The following is a 25982-nucleotide window of genomic DNA, read 5'->3' as shown; positions in this document are numbered from 1 at the left end:
ACAGCAAAAAATAAACATAAATTGGATATGCACCACTTTTGACAACACAGCGCAATGCAGCACACAGTATTGCATCACCATGTGCTGCAACATACACTGCCTTGAAAAAGTATTCATACCCCCTTGACATTTTCCACATTTTGTCATGTTACAACCAAAAACTTAAATGTATTTTATTGGGATTTTATATGATAGACCAACACAAAGTGGCACATAATTGTGAAGTGGAAGGAAAATGATAAATGGTTTTCAAAATGTTTTACAAATAAAAATGTGAAAAGTGTGGCCTGCATTTGTCGTCAGCCTCCCTTTACTCTGATACCTCTATCTAGTGGAACTAATTGCCTTCAGAAGTCACCTAATCAGTAGAATCCCCCTTTGTGTAATTTAATCTCAGTATAAATACAGCTGTTCTGTGAAGCCCTCAGAGGTTTGTTGGAGAAGCTTAGTGAACCAACAGCATCATGAAGGCCAAGAAACACACCAGACGGGTCAGGGATAAAGTTGCGGAGAAGCTTAACCTCGCTGGCGGTATTCCAGAGTGTGGCTTGGGGTGAATTTTCATTACCAAAAGCGGTAACCCCGAGCCACACTCGGGATTGCGTCACAGGATCCAGGCAAAGTTACTTACCTTATCCGCAGGATCCTGTGATGTCTCCCCACTGTGTGTGCAGGCCACGTACGCCGCTCGATCTATCACAGTGCCAGGCTCCGTTCTCTAAGGGGATTGCAACGCACAGGGACAGAGCTCGACTTCAAATTCAAAAAGTGAAGAAACATACTACATACAGTACAACAGCACCATGAAGGCCAAGGAACACACCAGACAGGTCAGGAATAAAGTTGGGGAGAAGTTTAAAGCAGGGTTAGGTTATAAAGAAATATTCCAAGTTTTGAACATCTCACGGAGCTCTGTTCAATCCATCATCTGAAAATGGAAAGAGTATGGCACAACTGCAAACCTACCAAGACATGGCCACCCACCTAAACTGACAGGCCGGGCAAGGAGAGCATTCATCAGAGAAGCAGCCAAGAGGCCCATGGTAACTCTTGAGGAGCTGCAGAGATCCACAGCTCAGGTGGGAGAATCTGTCCACAGGACAACTATTAGTCGTGCTCTCCACAAATCTGCCCTTTATGGAAGAGTGGCAAGAAGAAAGACATTGGTGAAAGAAAGCCATAAGAAGTCCTGTTGCAGTTTGTGAGAAGCCATGTGGGGGAGACAGCAAACATGGTAGAAGGTGCTCTGGTCAGATAAGACCAAAATGTTACTTTTTGGCCTAAAAGCAAAACGCTATGTGTGATGAAAAACACAGCACATCACCCTGAACACACCATCCCCACCGTGAAACATGGTGGTGGCAGCATCATGTTTTGGGGCTGCTTTTCTTCAGCAGGGACAGGGAAGCTGGTCAGAGTTGATGGGAAGATGGATGGAGCCAAATACAGGGCAATCTTAGAAGAAAACATGTTGGAGTCTGCAGAAGACTTGAGACTGGGGCGGAGGTTCACTTTCCAGCAGGACAACGACCCTAAACATACAGCTAGAGCAACAATGGAATGGTTTAGATCAAAGCATATTCATGTGTTAGAATAGCCCAGTCTAAGTCCAGACCTAAATTCAATTGAGAATCTGTGGCAAGACTTGAAAATTGCTCTTCACAGACGTTCTCCATCCAATCTGACAGAGCTTGAGCTATTTTGCAAAGAAGAATGGGCAGAAATGTCACTCTCTAGATGTGCAAAGCTGGTAGAGACATCCCCAAAAGACTTGCAGCTGTAATTGCAGTAAAAGGGGGTTCTACAAAGTATTGACTCAGGGGGGCGCCATACAAATGCACCCCACCCTTTTCACATATTTATTTGTAAAAAAAATTGAAAACCATTTATCATTTTCCTTCCACTTCACAATTATGTGTCACTTTGTGTTGGTCTATCACATAAAATCCCAACAAAATACATTTACGTTTTTGGTTGTAACATCACAAAATGTGGAAAATTTCAAGGGGTATGAATACATTTCAAGGCGCTGTATGCATTGTAGCTGTGTCGCCTAAGGCTAGACAGTGTGCATTGCTGGAATGTTCACAAAATCACACGTTTTCCAGCAACACACAAAAAAATGTGTACCCTTTTGCACATACGCAACAGTGCCATTCATTTTTGAAGGCACCACAAGGTACCTTGGGAACCGAGCAACAAATTACCATGTATTTAATGCAGGACAATTTAAATAAAAAGGTCATGCACGCTTTTTTTTGTGTGATTTTCTTGCAAAGGGCAGCCCGTTAAAATGAATGGGATGCTCTAATTGCGAGGCACAAAATCACGCAAGATAACACAAAAACGCGCATGCACCGTCGCACCTGCATAGGTGTAACTGGAGCCTAAGGCCTGGTTGGGAAGGGGTTAACATCTAGGGCAATTAAGGGGTTAAATGTGTGCCTAACAGTGTTGGGTGCATTCACTGTGAGCTATTTTTACTAAAGGATGTGCCGAATTTCATTCCTTGCTTTGCAGGGAAGCAAAAGCAACACATCCCCACTGACGGGACAGAACTTTGTATTGTTTACATTCACAGAGCTCTGTCCTCTTCACCGATCAGCAGGTGCCGGCTGTCGATCATTAGCTGGCATCCGCTGATTGGCTTGTGCTGTGACTAATTACAGCACAGCCAGCATGCCGGAGGATCGCGTGCTAGATGCTGGATCATGTACTAGACACGTGATCCAGCGCAGAAAAGACGCTCTGCCACCGTACTCCTACATGAGGCTGTCAGCAAGAGGTTAAAGCCTATAGAAAGCACTAAGGGCCTATTCACACCTGTCTGGTGTGGTTAGTCGTAGTACTGTGCACATTACCACAATGCACCTTAAGTACATTAGTGCGTTGTTTTGTAACTCATCTTGAATACTGCGAATCCACTGCGGAGACCACTTTTATTTGAAAGAGGACCGCTCGCTGTTTCAGAAAATACCGGGGTTATGGCAGCTATCTGCTGCCATAACCCCCCCCCCCGTATTCTACATCAAAGTACCTACATATAACAACAGCGGCTGTCCATAGTTGCTTAATTTTCTCTTACATGTACAATTTATTTATAAAAAAATTTTTATTGTATATTTAACGTGTCTTTTTGAAATCATTAAACTTGTTTCCTTGAACGGGCGTTGTGCATTTAAAACAAGAGGCCAACCTTCCTCGCAAGCGCGGAATGTATATTTTCTAAATGTGTCCCTCTGATATTAATTTGTCTTTCGCAGAGTCCCCGGCTTATAAATAGCCTCCATTTATCCTCAAACGTCAGCACGGAGGACACGTGCTGTGCAGACCGGACTGGCAGTGAAAAATCCAAGGACATTGCAGGCGAGAAACAAGGCGATTCGTATCCAACGCAGAATCTGCGCTGGGGGTTTATTTTTCATATGATGGGAGAGGAACAGCTGCAGATTTTTATAATGTATTATTTATTATATGGTAAGTGCTCTGGCGCCTTGGAGAATCAAAGCAGCCTGATATTAGAAGGCTTTAAAGAATTGCAGTCATGGTTAAAAAAATTAACGGCTCGGGGGGCGGTCTACCCAAAATGGACGTTTTGGGTAGACAGGGCCCCCAGTCTCCTTGGTGGCTCTGTTGTTAAGATCTCTGTGTTGAGTTCCAGGTTCTGCAAACCCTTTATGGAGTGTCCCATTCTCAATGCTGGATTATTACATTCCTCTTAAAGTGGTTGTAAACCCTTACAAACCCTTACAACACACTTTGACCTACAGGTAAGCCTAGATTAAGGTTTACCTGTAGGTCCAAGAAATATCTCCTAAACCTATACGGTTTAGGAGATATTTGCCCGAAGACAGGCACCGCTGTCTACGGCGCATGCGCCGTAGACAGCGGCGCGCAGGCGCACTGAGCGTGGCATTTCCAAGAACGGAGCTGCCGCGCGTGTCGGCTCCCGAGCGCATGCGCGGGAGTGACGTCATCGCGGCTTCGCCGAATGACAGCGGCGGTGCTGCGAGACCCCACCGACAACATGGATGTGCCGGACTACAGGGGACAGCGGCGACTTCGCTGGCTCCTGTGTCAGGTAAGTGACACATAATGGACTACTATGCGATGCATAGTAGTCCATTATGCTTTGCCTTTGCAGGGAATGAAAGAGGAAGTAAACTCATCAGGGTTTACTTCCTCTTTAAAAACACCACAAGATGGACCATCTATATAGAAACCTAAAACCTAAGCAGGAGCCTAGGGCCAACTGAATGTCTATGGGGCCAAGCTGCAACTTGGGGGTGGCCAAACTCATCCACTTGTCCATCACAAAGGAAAATACTCTTGTAGACAGATGGTGTGTGATGGGACCATACCAGTATAGACAATGGGTTAGCTCCTTTGAGACTACTGAAGTCTCTATAAATATCACATGAAGGCATGGAGGGCAAAGCTGCTACCTTGTTTAGGGCTCCATTCTGCCATAATCCATCTAGAACACCCAAAAATCTAAGGTTGACAGGAGCAAAACCAGGAATTATAGATGGGAGAAATCCATATACCACGTACACACAATCGGAATTTTGGTTGGAAAAAGCTCTGATGGTTTTCCCGACGGAATTCCGACGGTATTTCGCTCAAGCTGTCTTGCCTACACACGGTCACAGCAAATTCCGACCGTCAAGACCGTGGTGACGTACATCACGTACGACGGGACTAGAAAAAGGAAGTTCAATAGCCAGCAGCCAATAGCTTCCGTCTTGTAGTTGAATCTAAGCATGGGTGAGTTTTTGTGCGTCGGAATTGCATTTGCAAATTGAATTTCCGATAGAAACTTTTTCCGTCTGAAAAATTGAGAACCTGCTTTCAATCTTTTGCTGGCTGAAATTCAGCCAGCAAAATTCTGATGGAGCATACACACGGTCGCATTTTCCGACGAAAAGCTCTCATCGGTCTTTTGCTGGCCGAAATTCCGAGCATGTGTACGCGGCATCAGAATATCCAAGACCTGCAAGATGCCAAGATCTGACACAACCCATCAGTCTCTGTCTAAAAAAATTGGACCGACCCTTTAGGTTTTGTGCCCTTTCAGCTTTTAAAGAGTTCCAAGGAGTTTATGCAAGTGCAGACATCTCCAATCAGGAGTAATATTTCACTAAGGAAGTAACTAGAGTCATCGTAGACCTTGTGACTGCTACCCATAGCCTAGAGGCCCAGCATTGGTTACCCAGAAATGGGTGCAATTAGCAAAAGCATTTTGCAAAAAAATTTGGATAAAAGGGATGTATATATAGTTTGGAATTATAAGGCCGCGTACACACGCGCGGACTGTTCGCCCAACTTTGTCCGCTGAACAGTGTTTGGGCGGACAGTCCGCTCGTGTGTGGGCTTTCAGCGGACAGTTTCAGCGGACAGTCTGACGAACAAGGTTTTTCGGAAATTCCGTAAAACTGTCCGCTGAAACCTTGTTTGAGCGAACAGTCCGCTCGTGTGTAGGCTTGTTCGTCAAACTAAGTTCCGCGCATGCTCAGAAAGGATTTACACGCCGAAAGTTATAATGCAGTGTATAGGACGTCGTATTTTTCGTCCCGTCGTACGTGCCGTTCACGTCATCGCGCACGGTTTCAGCAAACTGTTCGTTCGTCGTGTGTGGGCATGTCCGTCCATGCTAATTTTGAGCGGACTGTTTGCCGAAACTGTTTGACGGACAAAGTTGGGCGAACAGTCCCCGCGTGTGTACGCGGCCTAAGTACAAAAACAATTACTATTCTGTATTACTGGAGGAATCACAAGATTGAGATTAATGAGCCATTCATGGTTTTGCTATGATGACCCATCACATATACTCAGGGCCGTCTTTAATATTGATTGGATCCGAGGCAAGAATTTTCTTGGCCCCCCCCCATGCAATTTCACTCTCCACCTGCTCTGAGACATACAATAAATAGCGGCTAGAGTTAAAATAAGTTTACTGTATCAGATCAGGCAGCGATTGCGATTGGTTGTCATTGGTTACAGCATATCATTACTGCTTAATGCCTGGTTGCTAGAGGTTACAGTACATATTACGGTTCACTGATTAGTTGCTAGAGGTTACAGCAAATGATTTCTGCTTGTTAATTGGTTTCTAGAGATTAATGTGCAGTAATACTGCTCACTGATTGGTTGCTAGAGGTTACAGCACATCATCTCCTCACTGCAGGGGAGCATGATACACATCTGAATGCCACCTTTATTTACATATCAATGCCGCAGACCGCAGCTATTTACTTAGTAATGCCACCACTATTTACATATGAATGCCGGTTATTTACATGTAAACACAGGGTCTGCAGGTGAGTCACCTGTACACAACAATAGGGCTGTGCAGCATTAGTACCAGCACTTTACACTGAGATATCGGGACACAGCACAGGACTAAAACTTCAAGGGACAAGGGAATTTAAACTGGGATAGTTGGCAAGTATGAGGCAGCTGCTTTTGGGCCCCACAACAATGGCAGGGCCCAGGGCAGCTGCCCCTTTTGCCTGCCTTAAAGACGGCCCACATATACTTATGTCCCTGACCAGAGATAAGGAAAATACTCTAAAAGCAGATGGACCAACAGAACAATGGGTACATTCTGTCCTTATTACATAGATCTGAACCACTAGCTGATATACTACATGGGCAAATGTTTGTAGACACCTGACAACTGCATTTACATGTAGCGCTAGCCCCAAAGAAGCCACTAAGGTTCTCCGTATGCAGTACAGTGGCTGCCAGTCACTCAAACAGTCCATCCACTCTGGCTCCAATAAACGGTCTATGCTAGGATTTGTCTTTTTAAAATTTATTGCTTGCAGACCCCCCAGGGATTGTCCAGAACATAGTAAAAATTCAGGCCACTCATTTGAATTTCTTTCCCTAAGTCCAGGAAGCTTCTCCCAGAGGCAGGGGGAAGCAATCAAACTCTCAGCCCGTGAAACCATGAGCAGACCAAGGCAAATGATCACTATACTAGGAGGGTGCTACATATGCTATATTGGTATATGAGCTTGTTAGACATCCCAAACCACAAGCGTTAATATGGAGCTGCCCCCTCCTTTCCCCCACTCCACTTTGTTGCTATAACAGCCTCCAAACTCCTGGGGATTATTTCCATAAGATTTAGGAATCTGTTTGTAGAAATAGGTGCCGATTAAGCCAAAAGGAACATTTGTGAGGTCAGGTACTGATGTTGGCTGTGAAGACCTGACTTGCTATTAGCTCTCCATTCATTCAGTAGGGTTGAGGTCAGGGCTCTGTGCAGGACACGCAAGGTTCTCCACACCAAACTCATCAAGTCATGTTTTAGTGTAGCTGGCTTTGTGCACAGGGGTGTCGTCATGCTGGAACAGAATATGGTCATCAAAGTATTACCTCAAGGTTGAAAGGGCACCATTTTCAGAATTTTTTTCATATGCTGTAACATTAACAGTACCCTTTGCTGGGAACACCTGAACTCAATCATTTGTGGGTGGTCCACAAACGTTTGGTCATATAGATAGGTTAGATAGTCAGCTGTTAGCACTCTTAGCTATTTAACCACTTGCCGCACGCTGATTTACGTTGACAGAATGGCACAGGTGCGCAAAAGGGCGTTCCCGTACGTCCTTTCGTATTTCCCACCTAGCGGGCCCCTCGGACTCGATGTTCACGGAAGGATTGCAAGGAGGAGAGGCAGAACAAGGCATCTCCCTGTTCTGCCTAGCAACATGACAGGGATCTACTGCTTCTAGTGATCGGGAACAGTGACCTCTGTCATGTTCTAGTGAGCCCATCCCCCCTACCGTTAGAACACACTGAGGAAAAACATTTAACTCCTTTCCTGCCAGTGAAGTTTATACAGTAATTTTTAGCTCTGACTGCTGTATAAGTGTCAATGGTCTCAAAATAGTGTCAAAAGTGTCCGATCTCTCCGCCGCAATGTCGCAGTCACGATAAAAATCGCAGATCGCCGTCATTACTAGTAAAACAAAAAAATATATAATAAAAATTCCATAAACCTATCCCGTTTTGTAGAAACTATAACTTTTGCGCAAACCAATCAATATACGCTTATGTAGAAGAATACATATCCACCTAAACTGTGGAATAAATTTATTTTTTTTTTTATATCTTATTTTTGGGAATATTTGTTATAGCAAAAAGTAAAGAATATTGCTTTTTTTTCAAAATGTACGCTCTTTTTTTGTTTATAGCGCAAAAAAAAAAAGAACGCAGAGGTGATCGGATACCACAGAAAGAAAACTCTATTTGTGGGGGAAAAAAAGGACGTCAATTTTGTATTACGTTGCACGACCGCGCACTTGTCAGCTAAGGCGACGCAGTGCCGAACTGAAAAAATGCTCTGGTCAGGAAGGGGGTAAATCCTTTCGGGGCTGAAGTGGTTAATATAACATGGTGCACATATAAAGCCAAGTGCTTCATCATTCATATAAGGGATAGTCATGTAGTCAGTTAGTGAACAAAGGTCAATCGGTATAGCTGAGGAACCGTACTTCAGAAAAGTGCATGGGCCAGATGGCTGCTGTGCAGTCTTCAAAGATAGATGGTTAATGGGCAAATCAATTCCAGGATGTATCTGTTGCTTTATAGTTCAACTGCTGATATATTCATTGCTCCCTTTCATTGATCTCACTTAAGAAAGCTTGTTTTCCACATTACCATTGCATCTCAAAGAAAACCAGTCATGCAAGAAATATTGAGACTGCCCTTGCTAACCTCCTTCTGGAAATGCTAGCCACTTGGCTGTTATACCTTGTACACACGGTCGGACATTCCGAACACAAAATCCGTTGGTTTTTTTCCAGACGGATTTTGGCCGAAACTGGTGTTGTATACACACGGTCGGACAAAGTTGTCAGAAAATCCGGTCGTTCGGAACGAGGTGACGTTCGTTGCGTACGACGGGACTACGTAGAGGCTAGTAACCAATAGCTTTAGTCTCGTAATTCAATCTGAGCATGCATGGCACTTTGTCCGTCGGAATTCTCTACAAATGATCGGAAAAAGTCTGATCGGAAAATTTTAGATCCTGCTCTCAAATTTTTTCAGACGGAAAAGGTCCGAGCCCACACACAATCGGATTTTCCATCAATATAATCCAATTGGACCTTTTCCGTCACAATTTCCGACCGTGTATACAGGGCATCATCCTAATCCTCTGGCTTCAGAGCTTTAAACCTGAACTCCAGCTTCTATGACAAATTCGAAAACGAATAGCTATGGCCAAGTTAAAAAAGAAACAAAGTCCTTGCAGCAAAACTCACTCTTCACATTTGAGAGTTGGCTTCTTTAGGCATTTTGGAAAAATGTTAATACCTGTTTTTATATGTATTTCTGCTAATTTCAGGTGTAAGCATTTTTAATTATGCCAATGGAAAGCAGGATACAGTTGAAATCTGTGGGGTCAAGAATGTGTTATCCTATCCCAAAAGAGGCACCTGTATTTTTTTGGCACAATAAGCAACAGCACATCACTCAGATGTGAACAGGTCCCATAGAATATAATGTAAATCTTATTGTTGAGCATTGTCACACTTCTGGATACTCATGATAAATTGCTCAGGTGTGAACGTAGGCCTAACCCAGTATTATCCTCAGCAAAAGGTCCGCACCATTCTGCCACTGCGGGTCTTCTGGTTTAAGGATGGCCATTAGTGTTAACCTTAGGCATGTTCGGACATGAGTGCCTAAGTTATTCCACCGAGGAGCCTTCAAAACTGACTGTTAATCATAGGCAGCAGAGACATTCCCTACCCCACAGCTGCAAATATATGCACCCCTTGCATATGTGTGGCTGCAGTGCAGGGAATGCATCTGCCACCTATGACTGGCTGTCAGCTTTGACAGTTCCCCGGTTGGATAACTCAGGTAGGTTCGGACTTGTCTCTGATCCCACCTGAGCTCTTCCCTCTTGTATCATTCAACCAGAAGACCCAAGCTCATCCTTAATTGTGTCACGCAAACCATTTACTGTAGGCCCAGGCTGTCGAAGATCTGCCCCTTGTGGACTTGTCATCTTGTAGTATGGGCTCCCTTATGTTAATGTTGGTTTTTAAAGATTGGAGTGGGGCTTAGGGGGTAGGGATTGGTGGTTATGAAAGCTGGAGTGATTCATGTCCAAACCAGCCTGTGCTCAGCCTTGCTGGCCATCATTCAACCAGAAGACCTGAGCTCATCCTTACCAGCCCTATCATCCCTACCCAACCAGCATCATCCAACCCACTTCCTATTGGCCCAGTCTGTCATGAACCTGCCCGGGCCCTGGGAGCTTCTCATCATGTAGCTTGGGTTCACAATACTTCTAGACTGAGCGATGCTTAAATGTCATTGTGTTAGCTCCATTAAGTTCAAGAAGAGGGATCACCACCTTCTGCTAAGTCGAGGAAGGACCTGTGACATCAACGATCAAAGATAATGGTATATAAGTTTTTTTTTTTGGTGTTTAAAGATTCAGGGGATGCTTAGCGGGTAGGGGTTGTTGGTTATGAAGAAAGTTGGAATTGGCTCATAGCAAAACCAGCCTGAGCTCATCTCTGCTGGCCAGTATTCAACCAGTAGACATGAGCTCATCCTTAATGGCCGGCATCATCCAACCCACTTCTGGTGGGCCAAGGCTGTCATATACCTGCCCCCTTAGAACTTTTCATCATGTAGCCAAGGCTCACAATAGTTCTGGACTGAGAAGTGCTTAAACGTCATTATAAAATCTCTACTAAGACCAGGAGGAGAGGCCGCCACCGCCAAAGAAGTAATGGAAGGACCTGTGGCACCTACAGACAAGGAAAGGGGTGTATAGGGATTTGGGGGATTTTACAGATTTCAAGGGTGGCTTAGGGAATGGCGTTTTGTAGGGTATGAAGAAAGCTGGATGTGGCTGACTCACTAACTGCATAGTAGTTCAGGGACAATGACTCAAACTATTTGAGAAAGTGGATCATCATGACAGACTGGCCATCAGCATTTTCCGGGGGAGCGGTCAGCATTGGCAGGCCTACGTGTTCTCTCACATGTCATAACTCACGCTAAAACCTAATTAAGCCGCTGCCTGCCTGTTTGGCAATACGGCCGTAACAACATTATTTTTCTTTAGCCTCAGGAAGGGTTAACCGCGAGCTTGGCAATGCATCAGATCACATTCTGCTTCAATTAACCTTAATAGAGCAATTTGGGCAACTGCCTGACTAGGAATATAAATGGGCGCTGTCATCTTACGCTCCGGCTCGCTCTGTAATTAGCTGCTGAGTGACTGCAAACAGTCCATGAGATAAACATACAGGTTTGCTTATGGGCTCAGCTACATGGCAAATTTGAACTGCCTGTGAGCGCCGGGGGGCTCATTTCCGAGGAATGACTGGCTTGATGGCCATAAATTCTGTTTAGATGAGGAAACTTGTCAACAAGGGGTTAAGTTTTGCGCCTACGGCCCGTTATTAGGGGCAAGGTCTTGGTGTATCTTGATGCCCAATGAGCGAGTCGGCAATTATAGCGTTGCAGCTTGTGTTGTAGTTGCTAGGCATCAACGGCCACCTGTACCAGACCCAAATAGATCTCAGTGGAACAAAATGGCTACCAAGGGCCCAAGTATTGGTTGTGAACCAATGTAGCGTTTTGGATTTATGCTGCTGGTTACAGTCCATCTGCTTGCTGACGTCAATATCTTTATGTGAGGCGAAAAGCCTAGTTTAAAGAGATCAGTCATTTCAACAACCATCTCCCTATCAGATTATATGTGCATGTAATGTATTTTATGCATGTTTGTTACATATAATGCCACGTACACACAATCGGAATTTCGGCCAACAAAAGACCGATGAGAGCTTTTCATCGGAAAATGCGACCATGTGTAGGCTCCATCGGAATTTAGCTGGCTGAATTCCCGACAGCAAAAATTTGATAGCATGTTCTCAATTTTCCAGATGGAAAAACTTACTATTGGAAATCCCGATCGTGTGTATGCAATTCCGATGCGCAAAAACTCACGCATGCTCAGATTCAACTACGAGATGGAAGCTATTGGCTACTAGGTATTGAACTTCCTTTTTCTAGTCCCGTCGTACGTGTTGTACGTCACCGCGTTCTTGGCAGTCTGAATTTAGTGTGACCGTGTGTAGGCAAGACAGTTTGAGTGGAATTCCGACAGGAAAAACATGAGAGCTTTTTCCGACGAGAATTGCGATCGTGTGTACGCGGCATAAAAGTGTCCCCTGTATAGGCGTCCAAAAGCGTAGAGCAGCCTTTCTCAATCTTTTCAACACAGAGGAACCCTTGAAATAGTTCTCCGGTCTCGAGGAATCCCTGCTAAAAATTAGAACTCTAAGGCTCCATGCACACTGAAGCTCAAAAAAGCTATTTCTGGACGCCAGATTTCTGGCAGAAAACGCTGGTTGAAAAACCTGCTTTTAACAGCGTTTTATACCAGCGTTAATGAGCGTTAATGAGCGTTTTACAGCGTTAGCGTTAATGGGCGTTTTTTATAAAAATACACAGAGGACACTCCAAAAATCCCACAATGCATTGAAAAATAGAATGCCGAACACTAATGAACGAGCGTTAATGAGCGTTAATGAGCGTTAATGAGCGTTTGTCGTTTTTTGCCGCTGAAAAACGGCACTTTGAACGCGAATTTCTGGCGTTCAGAAAAAAGCCCATAAACTCCACTGCTCATTAAAGCTGAAAAACGTCCATGTGTGCATGGACACATAGGCTAACATAGAGTGGAGTTTATGGGCTTTTACAAAAAACGCCCAAACGCCAATAAACTGCAGTTTATCAGCTTCAGTGTGCATGGAGCCTTAAACTCATGATACATTAGTGTGGTGGTCAGTGGGAGGAATGATCCTTACACTTGTGGTGATTGGGAAGAATTACCTCCTTACAGATGGCTAAAAAGATCAATGGTGTCAGAGGGAACTTATCTGAGAGGCAGAAATTGCCCAATGCTGACGGAACCCCTAACAACCTCTGGAGGAACCCTGGTTGAGAATCACTGGCCTAGAGACTGCAGCTGGGTGTCACCATCTTGGATGGGATGTCAGCAGCCCCCAGCAGACTCAAGTGAAACTCTACAGTATTCCCCTTCACTTCTTCCTCGACTGCTACATAGAAGGTCATGTAGGGCCATGAGGGGGAGGGAGGAAGGAGCTGGGTCAACACAGACAGTAATTAGCCACTTGCAGAAAAGAAGACTATGAAGTGTAGAGAGGGGGCTGACCCAGGAAATGGACTCTTATCTGAATACTCAAATGTGCTAGCAAGTCCGAAGAAACAAGTTAATAAAAATAAATTGACCCCCTTTGTGACCACAATACTTCTTTTTAAAGAGGAACTTCATTCCCCTGTAATGCTGGCTCTAGCCGTCCCTCTTTGGTACGGCCATCTTTGAAAAACGGTCCCATGCTGGATGTGCCCCCAAGTGTCAGACTATCCAAAAAAAAATCAGTTTTATAAATGAATAGGATGTGCTACCTCAGAATCCCCCTTTACTTAAGGATCCCCCTCAGAGTCCCACTTTTATCAGTGTTCCCTCCTTACTTACATCAGGATCCCCAATAGAGTCTGTTAGGGTCCCTATTGGAGTTCCCATTACCAATGTAGTAGCAGGGTGTGAGCTGGCCTTGGAGGCCCAGCAGGCCTGGATGGAGGAAATCCTATCATCCAACAATGGGGAACAAAGCAGTGGGAGAGGAATCTGTGCTACAGACTACGGGGTGGGGGATATCCAAAAGCAGAGACCATAGTCACCCTCCGTGCACACTGAAGATGTGCTACTGACCCTAGCTGTGGGCCAGATACAATTTTGCAGCGGGTCAGATGTGACCCACCGTCCATAGTTTGAAGACCCCAGGCCTAGAACACACACACAACTCAGGACAATTATAGTGAAGTCCAAATGCCTAATCTGCACACTTGTCAGTGACCCAAAAAGTGTTGGAGCCAATGGATCAAGATGATAGCCAATATTTTTAGAAGGGGTGCAGCCTCCATAGATCCTCAGTACAGAATTTTTGAGTAAATCAGACTGCACAGGATGCTTTCTCACCAGGATAACCGACTAAAGCAATTTTCACATGTTATAGAAGGAACGCAGTAAAGTGTAAATCATTTCACAATTAGCAGGTTCTGCCCAAGTTTAAAGCAGGTTGTCAGTTCTTTTCTTTTTTTTTTTTTTTCTTTTTTTTTTTGTTGCTTCTAGCAAATTCCCTAACTCAGGCGGATTGGCTGTGGCTTCTTCCATGTCTGCAATCTGCATCTTAATTTTCTTCTTGCTTAATGTAGACCTACCTGGAGAGGTGGACCCGTTTCTCTGTGTACTGGCCCGATCCATAGACCGGATCGTGATGCGCTCTGTTCTCCATGACCTCTACGCCCTCTCCTCGATCGCTCTCCTGGTGGCTGTGCTTGCTGATAGTATACAGCTGTCCGATTCTGTACTGTTAATGAGAAAGACAAAGAGAGGGCTAAAAATAACCACAACTGGCAGACATTAATTATAATACAAAAACAGCACTAACCACAGCAGAGACCTCTCCAGTAAAATAAAGGACAGTGATGATACCTTTTCGTTTTTGATTGGAAAGAGCATGAAGCAATCAAAGCAATGCCCTAACCTAATACCCCCCTCTGTCACCCTCCCCCATAACGCTAATCTCACACTAACCCTTACAATAACCCTCCCTATAACGCTAACCCTCCCTGCAACCCATCACTAACCCTCCCTGTAATCCCAACACTCACACTAACCTGTGTATTAAGCCGCCTATAACGCTAACCCTCCCTACAACCTATCACTAACATTCCCTGTAATCCTAACACTCACACTAACCTGTGTATTAACCCGCCTATTACGCTAACCCTCCCTGCAACCTAAGGCCGCGTACACACGCGGGGACTGTTCGCCCAACTTTGTCCGTCAAACAGTTTCGGCAAACAGTCCGCTCAAAATTAGCATGGACGGACATGGCCACACACGACGAACGAACAGTTTGCTGAAACCGTGCACGATGACGTGAACGGCACGTACGACGGGACGAAAAATACGACGTCCTATACACTGCATTATAGCTTTCGGCGTGTAAATCCTTTCTGAGCATGCGCGGAACTTAGTTTGACGAACAAGCCTACACACGGGCGGACTGTTCGCTCAAACAAGGTTTCAGCGGACAGTTTTACGGAATTTCCGAAAAACCTTGTTCGTCAAACTGTCCGCTGAAACTGTCCGCTGAAAGCCCACACACGAGCGGACTGTCCGCCCAAACACTGTTCAGCGGACAAAGTTGGGCGAACAGTCCGCGCGTGTGTACGCGGCCTAACACTAACCCTCCCTGTAATCCTAACACTCACACTAACCCTTGCATTAACCCTCCCTATAATGCTAACCCTCACTGCAACCTATCACTAACATTCCCCGTAATCCTCAGCCCTTGTACACACGGTCGGAGATTCTGCCAACCAAATCCGTCAGATTTTGTCCGTCAGATTTAGTCTGACGGATTGTGTCCGAAACTGTTGCATACACACGGTCGGACTAAGTTGTCGAAAAATCCGATCTTTCAGAACGTGATGACGTAATTTGGTTAAGATGGGACTACATTCAGGCTAGTAGCCAATAGCTTTGATGTAGGAATTTGATCTGAGCATGCGTGGCACTTGGTCCGATCAAAATTCTCTACACATGATCGGATTATGTCCGACCGGCCCAGTTGGTCGGGAAATATTTCCAACATGTTGGAAAATTGGGTCCGACGGAGATTTGGACGGAATCAGTCCGATGCATACCACACACAGTCAGATTATCTGACGACACGGTCCGATAAGACGCATTCCGACGGATTCTCCGACCGTGTGTACAAGGGCTTACACTCACACTAACCTGTGTATTAACCCTCCCTATAACGCTAACCCTCCCTGCAACCTATCACCATCCTTCCCTGTAATCCTAACACTCACACTAACCCTTGCATTAAACCGCCTATAACACTAACTAAGTGTATTAACTTGCTTACAACACTAAGGCCGCGTACACACGGGCGGACTGTCTGACGGACTTGGTCCGCTGAAACGTGTTTCAGCGGACAATCCGCTCGTGTATGGGCTTCAGCGGACTTTTTCAGTGGACAGTCTGGCGGACTAAGTCTTTCGGAATTTCCGTAATATTGTCCGTCCAACTTTGGTTTCAGCGGACAATCCGCTCGTGTGTAGGCAAGTTGGACGGACTAAGTATGGCGCATGCTCAGAAAGGATTTACACGGCCGAAGGTTGCATTGCAGTGTATTGGACGTCGTATTTCTAGTCCCGTCGTACGTGCTGTACACGTCATCGCGCAAGCTTTCAGCGGACTGTCTGTTCATCGTGTGTGGTCAAGTCCGTTCATTCAAAAGTAGGACGGACTGTCTGTCGGATTGTCTGACAGACTTAATTGGCCAGACAGTCCGCGCGTGTGTACGCGGCCTAACCCTCCCTGTTATCCTAACACTCACACTAAGCAGTGTATTAACCCGCCTACAACACTAACCCTCCCTGTAATCCTAACACTCCCATTAACCCTTGCATTAACCCGCCTATAACGCTAACCCTCCCTGCAACCTATCACTAACATTCCCTGTAATCCTAACACTCACACTAACCCTTGCATTAGCCCTCACTATAACGGTAACCCTTCCTGCATCCTATCACTAACCCTCCCTGTAATCCTAACACTCACATTAACCCTTGCATTAAACCGCCTATAACTCTAACCCTCAATACAGCCGCCTATCACTAACCCTACGTGTAATCCTAACACTCACTCTAACCCATGCATTAACCTGCCTATAACACTAACCCTCCTTACAACCTATCACTAACATTCCCTGTAAGACTCACACTAACGCGTATTAATCTTCCCTCTAACACTAACCCTTCCTGTAATCCTAAGACTCACACTAACCCTTGCATTAGCCCTCTCTATACTGCTAACCCTCCCTACAACCTAACATGAACCCTCCCTGTAATCCTAACACTCAAACTTATCCTCTCTATTATCCTAACACATCACTACACCCCATCCCCCACCCAACTTTTTTTCACTGCTTGCTAATCCCTCTTATAACCAATCTAACTAACGAATAAACGACGCCATGTTATGTATAACTTAATTTTTCTATAATATGAATCCATCAATGACCAAGTAACAACCAGCCTACAGCTGCCAAGCACTTCTATACACCCCCCCCCAACATTATCCAATGACAACTCACAAAAAGTCTTTGCATGTCCATCTGCAGGTGTTTTACCCCCCATCCTCCTCTCTGGGTCCCAGAACGTGGCCCTGCAAGCTCGGTGGACTATGCACCCACCCGGAGGACACCGGGGGGGGGGGGGGGGGGGGGATGTGCAGCAGTGACAGCGATGGGATTATTGGACAACTACAATCCTGCAATGCCGGTTTGTGCGATACATCCTCATGTCTTCATCCCCCCATTAGTAACTATACCTCTATGTGTATGGAGATATAATTTTGCTCAATTTGAAATGCTATAGCTATACAATTTTTATATTGTCCAAAGTCTTTAATTAGAAATTTTGACATTTTCTTAGAATATAAATCCCCCTGAAGAGACCGGAAATCGCAAGGGTCGAAATGCATCGGGGGTTTTCATGTGGATACATGTTACAAATACAATTGGCAAACCATGCTTGTACATAGAGTGTTGTTTGCTATGAGTGATCTTCCATGTTTGTTTTTGTGTCGCACCACCTATATGGATGATTCATCATTGTACATTTGAAATTAATACTGTCTGTTAAATAAATTATATTTTTACATCAACCATTTTTATACAAATTCTCTGCTGCTAAAAACCCCTGGGGAAACTTCCTGTTTTTTGTATACTTTTGGGTTATGCAGCTTTGGGGGCTCCCTTATTTTGTTTTCCTTTCTATATCGTCCTAACACTAACCCATAGCCGCAGCACCCATGGCGGTCTGGATACCAGAGCAATCACTGCATATGAGTCTACCTGTTTTGTTTTTTTTCCAGTCAACTTTTGTGGAGCTGGTTGTTGCCAATAGGGCCACCCACAGCTTGAATTTCATCCGATTCAGCGGGAATCAACCAAAATTTGAGACATGCATGACCAGCTAAAGTCTGACACTTGTGCTCCCTGTAAACACCCCTACAACACTAAGGCCGCGTACACACGGGCGGATTGTCTGTCCAACTTAGTCCGCTGAACCGTGTTTCAGCGGACAATCCGCTCGTGTGTGGGCTTCAGCAGACTTTTTCAGCGGACAATCTGACGAACAAAGTCTTACGGAATTTCCGTAAGACAGTCCGTTCAAACTTGGTTTTGTCCGTCCAAACTTGGTTTCAGCGGACAGTCCGCTCGTGTGTAGGCAAGTTGAACGGACTAAGTATGGCGTATGCTCAGAAAGGATTTACACGGCCGAAGGTTGCTTTGCAGTGTATAGGACGTCGTTTTTCTAGTCCCGTCGTACGTGCTGTACACGTCATCGCGCACGCTTTCAGCGGACTGTCTGCTCATCGTGTGTGGTCAAGTCCGTTCATTCAAATTTTGAACGGATTGTCTGTCGGATTGTCTGACGAACTTAGTTGGGCAGACAATTCGCCTGTGTGTACGCGGCCTAATGCTAACAATAACCTTCCCTGTAATCCTAAAGCAAATCTCATTGCAACCCTAACACCAACCCTCTCTGTAACCCTAACATTATCCGTCCATGCAACCCCAACACTAGCCCTCCCTGTAACCCTAACACCAACCCTCTCTGTAACCCTAACATTATCCGTCAATGTAACCCTAACATTATCAGTCCATGCAACCCCAACACTAGCCCTCCCTGTAACCCTAACACCAACCCTCTCTGTAACCCTAACATTATCCGTCAATGTAACCCTAACATTATCAGTCCATGCAACCCCAACACTAGCCCTCCCTGTAACCCTAACACCAACCCTCTATGTAACCCTAACATTATTAGTCAATGTAACCCTAACATTATCCGTCCATGCAACCCCAAACACTAGCCCTCCCTGTAACCCTAACACCAACCCTCTATGTAACCCTAACATTATTAGTCAATGTAACCCTAACATTATCCGTCCATACAACCCCAACACTAACTCTCCCTGTAACCCTGACACCAACCCTCTATGTAACCCTAACATTATCCGTCAATCCAACCCCAACAACCCTCCCTGTAACCTTAAACACCAACCCTACCTGTAACCCTAACATTATCCATCCATGCAACCCCAACAACAACCCTCCCTGTAACCCTAGCATTATCCATCCATGCAACCCCAACACCAACCCTCCCTGTAACCCTAGCATTATCCATCCATGCAACCCCAACAATAACCCTCCCTGTAACCCTAACATTATTCATCCATGCAACCCCAACAATAACCCTCCCTGTAACCTTAAACACCAACCCGCTATGAAACCCTAACATTACCCATCCATGCAACCCCAACAACAACCCTCCCTGTAACCTTAAACACCAACCCGCTATGTAACCCTAGCATTATCCGTCCATGCAACCCCAACATTATCCATCCATGCAACCCCAACACCAACCCTCTATGTAACCTTAACATTATCCGTCAATGCAACCCTAACACCAACCCTCCCTGTAACCTTAAACACCAACCCGCTATGTAACCCTAACATTATCCTTCCATGCAACCCCAACACTAACCCCCCCTGTAACCTTAACATTATCTGTCCATGCAAACCTAACACTAACCCTCCCTGTAACCCTAACACCAACCCTCTATGCAACCCTAACATTATCCTTCCATGCAACCCTAACACTAACCCTAAACACCAACCCTCTATGTAACCCTAATACTAACCCTCCCTGTAATCCTAACACCAACCCTCTGTGTAACCCTAACATTATCCTTCCATGCAACCCTAACACTGACCCTCCCTGTAACCTTAACACCAACCCACTATGTAACCCTAACATTATCCTTCCATGCAAACCTAATACTAACCCTCCATGTAACCCTATACACCAACCCTCTATGTAACTCTAAAACTAACCCTCCCTGGAACCCTAACACCAACCCTCTATGCAACCCTAACATTATCCTTCCATGAAAACCTAACACTAACCCTCCCTGTAACCCTAACACCATCCTTCTATGCAACCCTAACATTATCCTTCCATGCAACCCTAACACTACCCCCCCCCCCCCGTAACCCTAAACACTAACCCTCCCTTTAACTCTAAACACCAACCCTCTATGTAACCCTAACATTATCAATCCATGCAACCCTAACCCAACCCTACACTAGTACTTTACATGCCTGTGATCTCACCACTAACACTCCCTGTAACCCCAACACTATTTAATTCTATAATCCTAACACTAAAACCCCTGTAAGCCTAAGGCCTATCCCACACTAGCAACTGACAACACGCAAGCAACCAAAAAGACCTCCGTTGCAGCTGGAATCTGTGAGTTGTGCCCCCTCACTGGTGACCCTTCCCCTATAACATTCCCCTTAATACTGCAAGCTTACTTTTATATTAATAAGCAAGAACAAGACAGAGGCCTTGAATTTTGATTAGCCTCGTGTGTAACTTAAGTAGTCCCAGTATTGCAGAATAGCGCCATAGGGTATGGCCTGTACTGGCATTGTTTCCAGGGAAGGGGAAGACGATGGCTTGATTCTCATTTTGTGCCTTTAACACAATGTGTTGCTTTAATCCCACTGTGACAGGTTCATAGGTGTGTGCACAGGGTGTGCTGGGTGTGCCTGGGCACACCCTAATCACCCTGTGCCATGCCGATTCTCCCTGCTTCCTGGCCCCCCTTGTCTCCCCCCTGCAGTGCTGCCAGCTACCCCCTCTCTTCTCCCACTAGCTGCTGTGGGGGATGTTTCAGAATGGACAATTGATTGAACACAGTGAGCGATTTGTACAGATTACTAATGTGTTCATTCTTAATTAAAGCATAGTAAATCATGTTTACTATGCTTTAGTTTGTGAATGAACAGGAAGCGGCTCATCACAGAGCACTTCTCAGATGTTCACTGTCCAGTGCAGCTGAGGCTGCAGGAAAAGGGACTGGGGGAGCTCTGCCCCTTTATCTCTGTTTAGACCCTTGATGTTTCACCAAAGCCCTCAATGGGCTCCTAAAAAAAAATTGTAAAAATTACATCTTTTGTAAAAAATAATAAAAAAATGATAATAATAAATACTGATGCCGTCCACTGCCCAATTTTATTGGCTTGTCTACTCTTGTGGTGGTCATTGCCGCCCCTCAGAAAAGGGATATGTGGTGGTCTTGGACACGTGTTTTGACCTTTGAAAGCCATGTCGCCCCCACATGCAGTTGCAGTGGCCCCTTATTTACTTGAACATGTCGTGTTTGGTGGCTGTGGTAAATGTTTTACTGCGACCTCGGTAGTGTGTACTATGTTAAATTGCGCCTAGGTGTTTGGTAAAACCGTGGCTCAACAGCCTATTTTTACTGCCCCCCCGTCCACCTGTGTAAATGAGGCCTACATTTTGATGATGGTCATCACACAAGAGGGTGACCCCCTCACTGCTCTACCCAGTGATGGGATGAATTAACCCTTTCACCTCCAGAAACCCCTGTCTGCTATGCCAGTTGCAGATCTCTTGCTGTTCGCTCTTTTCTAGAAAGGTTTCACTGAGGATATAGCAGGCTTGTCCTGGGGGGGGGGATGGGGGGTGGCAACCACACTGATATCCTGCCTTTTGTTAACCAGCAATATCCCACAGATCCCCCACACCGTATCCAGGCTCCTACTTGGAAGATCATTTAACCCTTGAATAAAAGCCAGCTCTGCCCTCCACAAGGAGTTAAGGAGTCTTAAGCCTGCGTCATGTAATGATGTCACATGTGCGTTAATAGTGGCCCGGTCACCCCACGCTAACGACCCCCCCTCCTTCCGAGGGACGGCGGATCGCAGCAGCGGGCTCTATCGGTACCTGTGACTCGCACAATTAGCGCTCACATCGTCTGTAGTGACAGCGCAGAAAGCGTCCATCACCTTTGTTACCATAGCAACACCATCCAGCCCAGTGCGATTACACTGCCGCTCGCTTCTTCTTCTTCTCACTTTTTCTTCTTTTTTCTTCCTCTCTCATTGCTCACTCGCTCTCTTCTTCTCACTCCCAACATCACTCTTCTCGCTTTTCTCTCACGCTCCCTATCCCTATCTCTTCTCTAATCCTTCCCTCTAATGGTCCTTTTTCTCCATCTCTCACTTTTTCTTTTTTTTGTGTAAACTTTTATTTTTTCCTTCTTTTTCATCCCCCCTCTCTCTCTCCTAATTATATAAAATATCTCTCTCCTCCCCTCCCCCCATTTTCTCTCTCCTTTTTTCTCAGCCTTCCCCTTGCTCTGTCTCCCCTTTTTCTTCTCTTCCCCTCTCCCCCTTTCTGTCTCCCTCTCTTTCCTTCTATTTTACTCATCTCTCTTTTCTTTTTTCCTTCTCCTCTTTCTTTTTTTCTTCTTCCCCCCTCTCTTCTCTCTCTCTCCCCTCTTCTCTCTCTCTCCCTCTCTCTTCTCTCACTTCTCTCTCCCCCTCTCTTCTCTATCTCTCCCCCCTCTCTCTTCTCTTTCTCTCACTTCCCCCTCTCTCTCTCTCTCCCCTTCCCTACCTTTCTCTCCCTTTCCTCTCTCGCCCTCCCCTACCTCTCCTCTCTCCCCCTTCTCTCCCCCCCTCTCTTCTCTTTCTCTCACTTCTCTCCCCCCCTCTCTTCTCTTTCTCTCACTTCTCTCTCCCCTCTCTCCTCTCTCTCCCTTTCCTCTCTCTCTCTCCTCCCTCTCTTCTCTTTCCCCCCTCTCTTCTCTCTACCCCCCTCTCTCTCTCTCCCCTTCCCTCTCCCCCTCTCTCTCTCTCTCTCTCTCCCCCTCCTTCTCCTCTCTCTCCCTCCCCCCTCTCCCCCTCACCCTCCCTCTCCTCACTTTTCTCTCCGCCCCTCCCTCTCCCTCCCCCCTCTCTATTCCCCTCTTTCTCTCTCCCCCCTCTTTCACCTCCCCCCTCCTCTCTCTCTCCTCTCCCCCTCTGTTTTCTCTCTCTCCCCTTCCTCTCCCCCCTCTCTTCTCTTTCTTCTCTCCCCCCTCTCTCTTCCCTTTCTCTCACTTCTCTCCCCCTCTCTTCTCTCGTTCCCCCTCTCTTCTCCCCCCTCTCCTCTCTCTCTCCCCCTCTCTTCTCCCCCTTTCTCTCCCCTCGCTCTCCCCCTCTCCCTCCCCCTCTCTCTCCTCCCCCTCTCTCTCTCCCCCTCCCCTCTCTCTTCCCTTTCTCTCACTTCTCTCCCCCTCTCTTCTCTCTCTCCCCCCTCCTCTCTCTCCCCCCTCTCTCTCTTCTACCTCAACCTTTCTCTCTCCTCCCCCTCTCTCCCCCTCCCCTCTCTCTCCCTTTCTCTCGCACTGCAGAAGAACTGATTGGCTTCTAATGCTGCTTCTCCCACTCCCAGTCTGAGCTGTGCTGTATAGGGATTTTACAGGTTAAATTCAGGTACTTACACTTGTTGCATTAATAAAAAAAAAAAAAACTATTAATGATGTATTACTGAATACAGAGGTGTCGTTTATATCTGCCCGGAGTTCAGCTTTAACAAACCGTTGTGCTTTCAGCATGAATTTGTTTTTCATTCTGAATAATTATTGAATACTAATTTACATTTTCAGTTTGCTGGTGTTTTGCTGAGTTTGTAGCTGGTATTCAGTGGGAAGTAATGCAGAGACACAAGAAGAAAGACTTACAAAAATATACAAATATTACAAAAACGTATTGAATTCATTTCACAGAGCTGCATTATGGGAAAGGTGGTGAAGATTGATCCGCTTATATTTTGGTTCCTCCCCACCTCATTGCCACTTACACCAGAAGATTTCCCCCTTAATGACCGGTAATTTTTTTGCGATTCTGCGCCAATTTAGCTGACAATTGCCCGGTCATGCAGCGCTGTACCCAAACAAAATTGATGTCCTTTTTTTCCAACAAATAGAGCTTTCTTTTGGTGGTATTTGACCACCTCTGTGTTTTTTATTTCTTGCGCTATAAACAATAAAATGCGAACATTTTGGAAAAAACTCAATATTTTTTAACTTTTTGCTATAATAAATATCCCCCAAAAAATTAAAAAAAATTTTTTTTTTTTGCTTTTAACCACTTTAAGGCCGAGCCTCTTTTTTAGATGTGGTGTTTACAAGTTAAAAATTGTTGTTTTTTTTTTTTTGTAAAAAAATGACTTAGAACCTCTCCAAACATTATAATTTTTTTTTAACATCCTACAGAATAAAATGGCGGTTGTTGCAATACTTTCTGTCACACCGTATTTGCGCAGTGGTCTTACAAGCGCACTTTTTTAAAAAACAAAATACACTTTTTTGAATTAAAAAATAAGACAAGTTAGCCCATTTTTTTAATATTGTGAAAGATAATGTTACGCTGAGTAAATTGATACCCAACATGTCATGAGTTTGTAGCTGGTATTCAGTGGGAAGTAATGCAGAGACACAAGAAGAAAGACTTACAAAAATATACAAATATTACAAAAACGTATTGAATTCATTTCACAGAGCTGCATTACGGTTGCTATGGAGGAGGTTTAGGGCTACAATTATTGCTCTCGTTCTACCGATTGCGGCGATACCTCACATGTGTGGTTTGAACACCGTTTTCATATGCGGACACTACTCACGTATGCGCGCAAGCTCGGCGGGACGGGGGCGCGTTTAAAAAATAATATATATTATTTATTTTACCTTTTGCTTTTCATTTTTACACTGTTTAAAAAAATAAAAAATCTGTCACTTTTATTCCTATTACAAGGAATGTAAACACCCCCTGTAATAGAAAAAATAGCATGACAGGACCTCTTAAATATGAGATCTGGGGGTCAAAAAGACCTCACATCTCATATTTACACTAAAATGCAATAAAAAATAAAAAAATTGGTATTTAAAAAAATTTTAAAAAATAAAATGCCCCTTTAAGAGCTATGGGCGGAAGTGACAGTATGACGTCACTTCCACCCTGCAGTGTCATGGAGACGGGTGGGGACCATCTTGCCCTCACTCATCTCCATGTCAGCACAGGGGACAGATGCGATCGCCTCTGTTGACAGCTCCGGTAAGTGGAGGGGGGCACCGGATCGTGGAGGAAGAGGGGGGCCCCTCTCCCGCCATAGATAACAGTGATCTCACAGCGAATCCGCCGCAGAGACCACTTTTATCTTGTACCGGACTGTCAGCCAAACATTGGGATACCGGGTTTATGGCAGCTAGCTGCTGCCACAACGATATCTGTCCCCAAAGTAGGGACGTACATCAGCGTGCGGCGATCTGGAAGCGGTCAAGGGTAACAAAGAGATTTTTTTTACCCCAGAGCTCTCCATAAAGAGGGCCTGTCATCCTTATCCATGTGCAGAAAAAGGGGGGAAGCTTGGGACTTTGAATGAGGTGTGTGCGGTGGAGCCATACAAATCCACATACGTATAAACATCTGTTTATTTATTAGTAAACCAAATGGTCGAAGGGAGATTAAAAAAAAAACTTTTCACACCATTTTGGGGCCACTATCATTTATACAGAGATCAGTGCTATAAAAATGCACTGATTTCAGTATAAATGACACCGGCGGGGAAGGGGTTAAGTGTGTCCTAGGGAGTGATTCTAACTGTGACTCAAAAGTGTCCGATGTGTCCGCCATAATGTCGCAGTCCTGATAAAAATTGCAGATCGCCGCCATTACTAGTAAAAAAAATTATAATAATAATAATAAAATGTCATAAATCTATCCCCTATTTTGTAGACGCTATAACCTTTGTGCAAACCAATCAATATACGCTTATTTTACCAAATATATGTAGAAGAATACGTATCGGCCTAAACTGAGAAAGAAATTAGTTTTTTATATAATTTTTGGGGATATTTATTATAGCAAAAAGTAAAAAATATTGCTTTTTTTTTTTCAAAA

At 45.0% G+C, this 25982-nt stretch overlaps 1 protein-coding gene across 1 annotated transcript in view; it reads right to left on the bottom strand.

Moving 5' to 3' along the window:
- LOC143924974 (cytoplasmic phosphatidylinositol transfer protein 1-like) overlaps window positions 1–25982 on the bottom strand; it is a 131616-nt gene that overhangs the window by 34871 nt on the left and 70763 nt on the right. The window contains exon 3 of the mRNA XM_077449531.1: window positions 14296–14444. Within this exon, the coding sequence (XP_077305657.1) occupies window positions 14296–14444 (149 nt within the window). The remainder of the gene's footprint in view (window positions 1–14295; window positions 14445–25982) is intronic.

Source organism: Lithobates pipiens, unplaced genomic scaffold (assembly GCF_037356315.1).
Source record: "Lithobates pipiens isolate NorthernLeopardFrog02 unplaced genomic scaffold, aLitPip1_a1.2 Scaffold_22, whole genome shotgun sequence".
Taxonomy (NCBI): domain Eukaryota; kingdom Metazoa; phylum Chordata; class Amphibia; order Anura; family Ranidae; genus Lithobates; species Lithobates pipiens.
The sequence above is the reverse complement of the archived record's forward strand: the minus strand, read 5'-3'. Positions and strand labels throughout refer to the sequence as shown.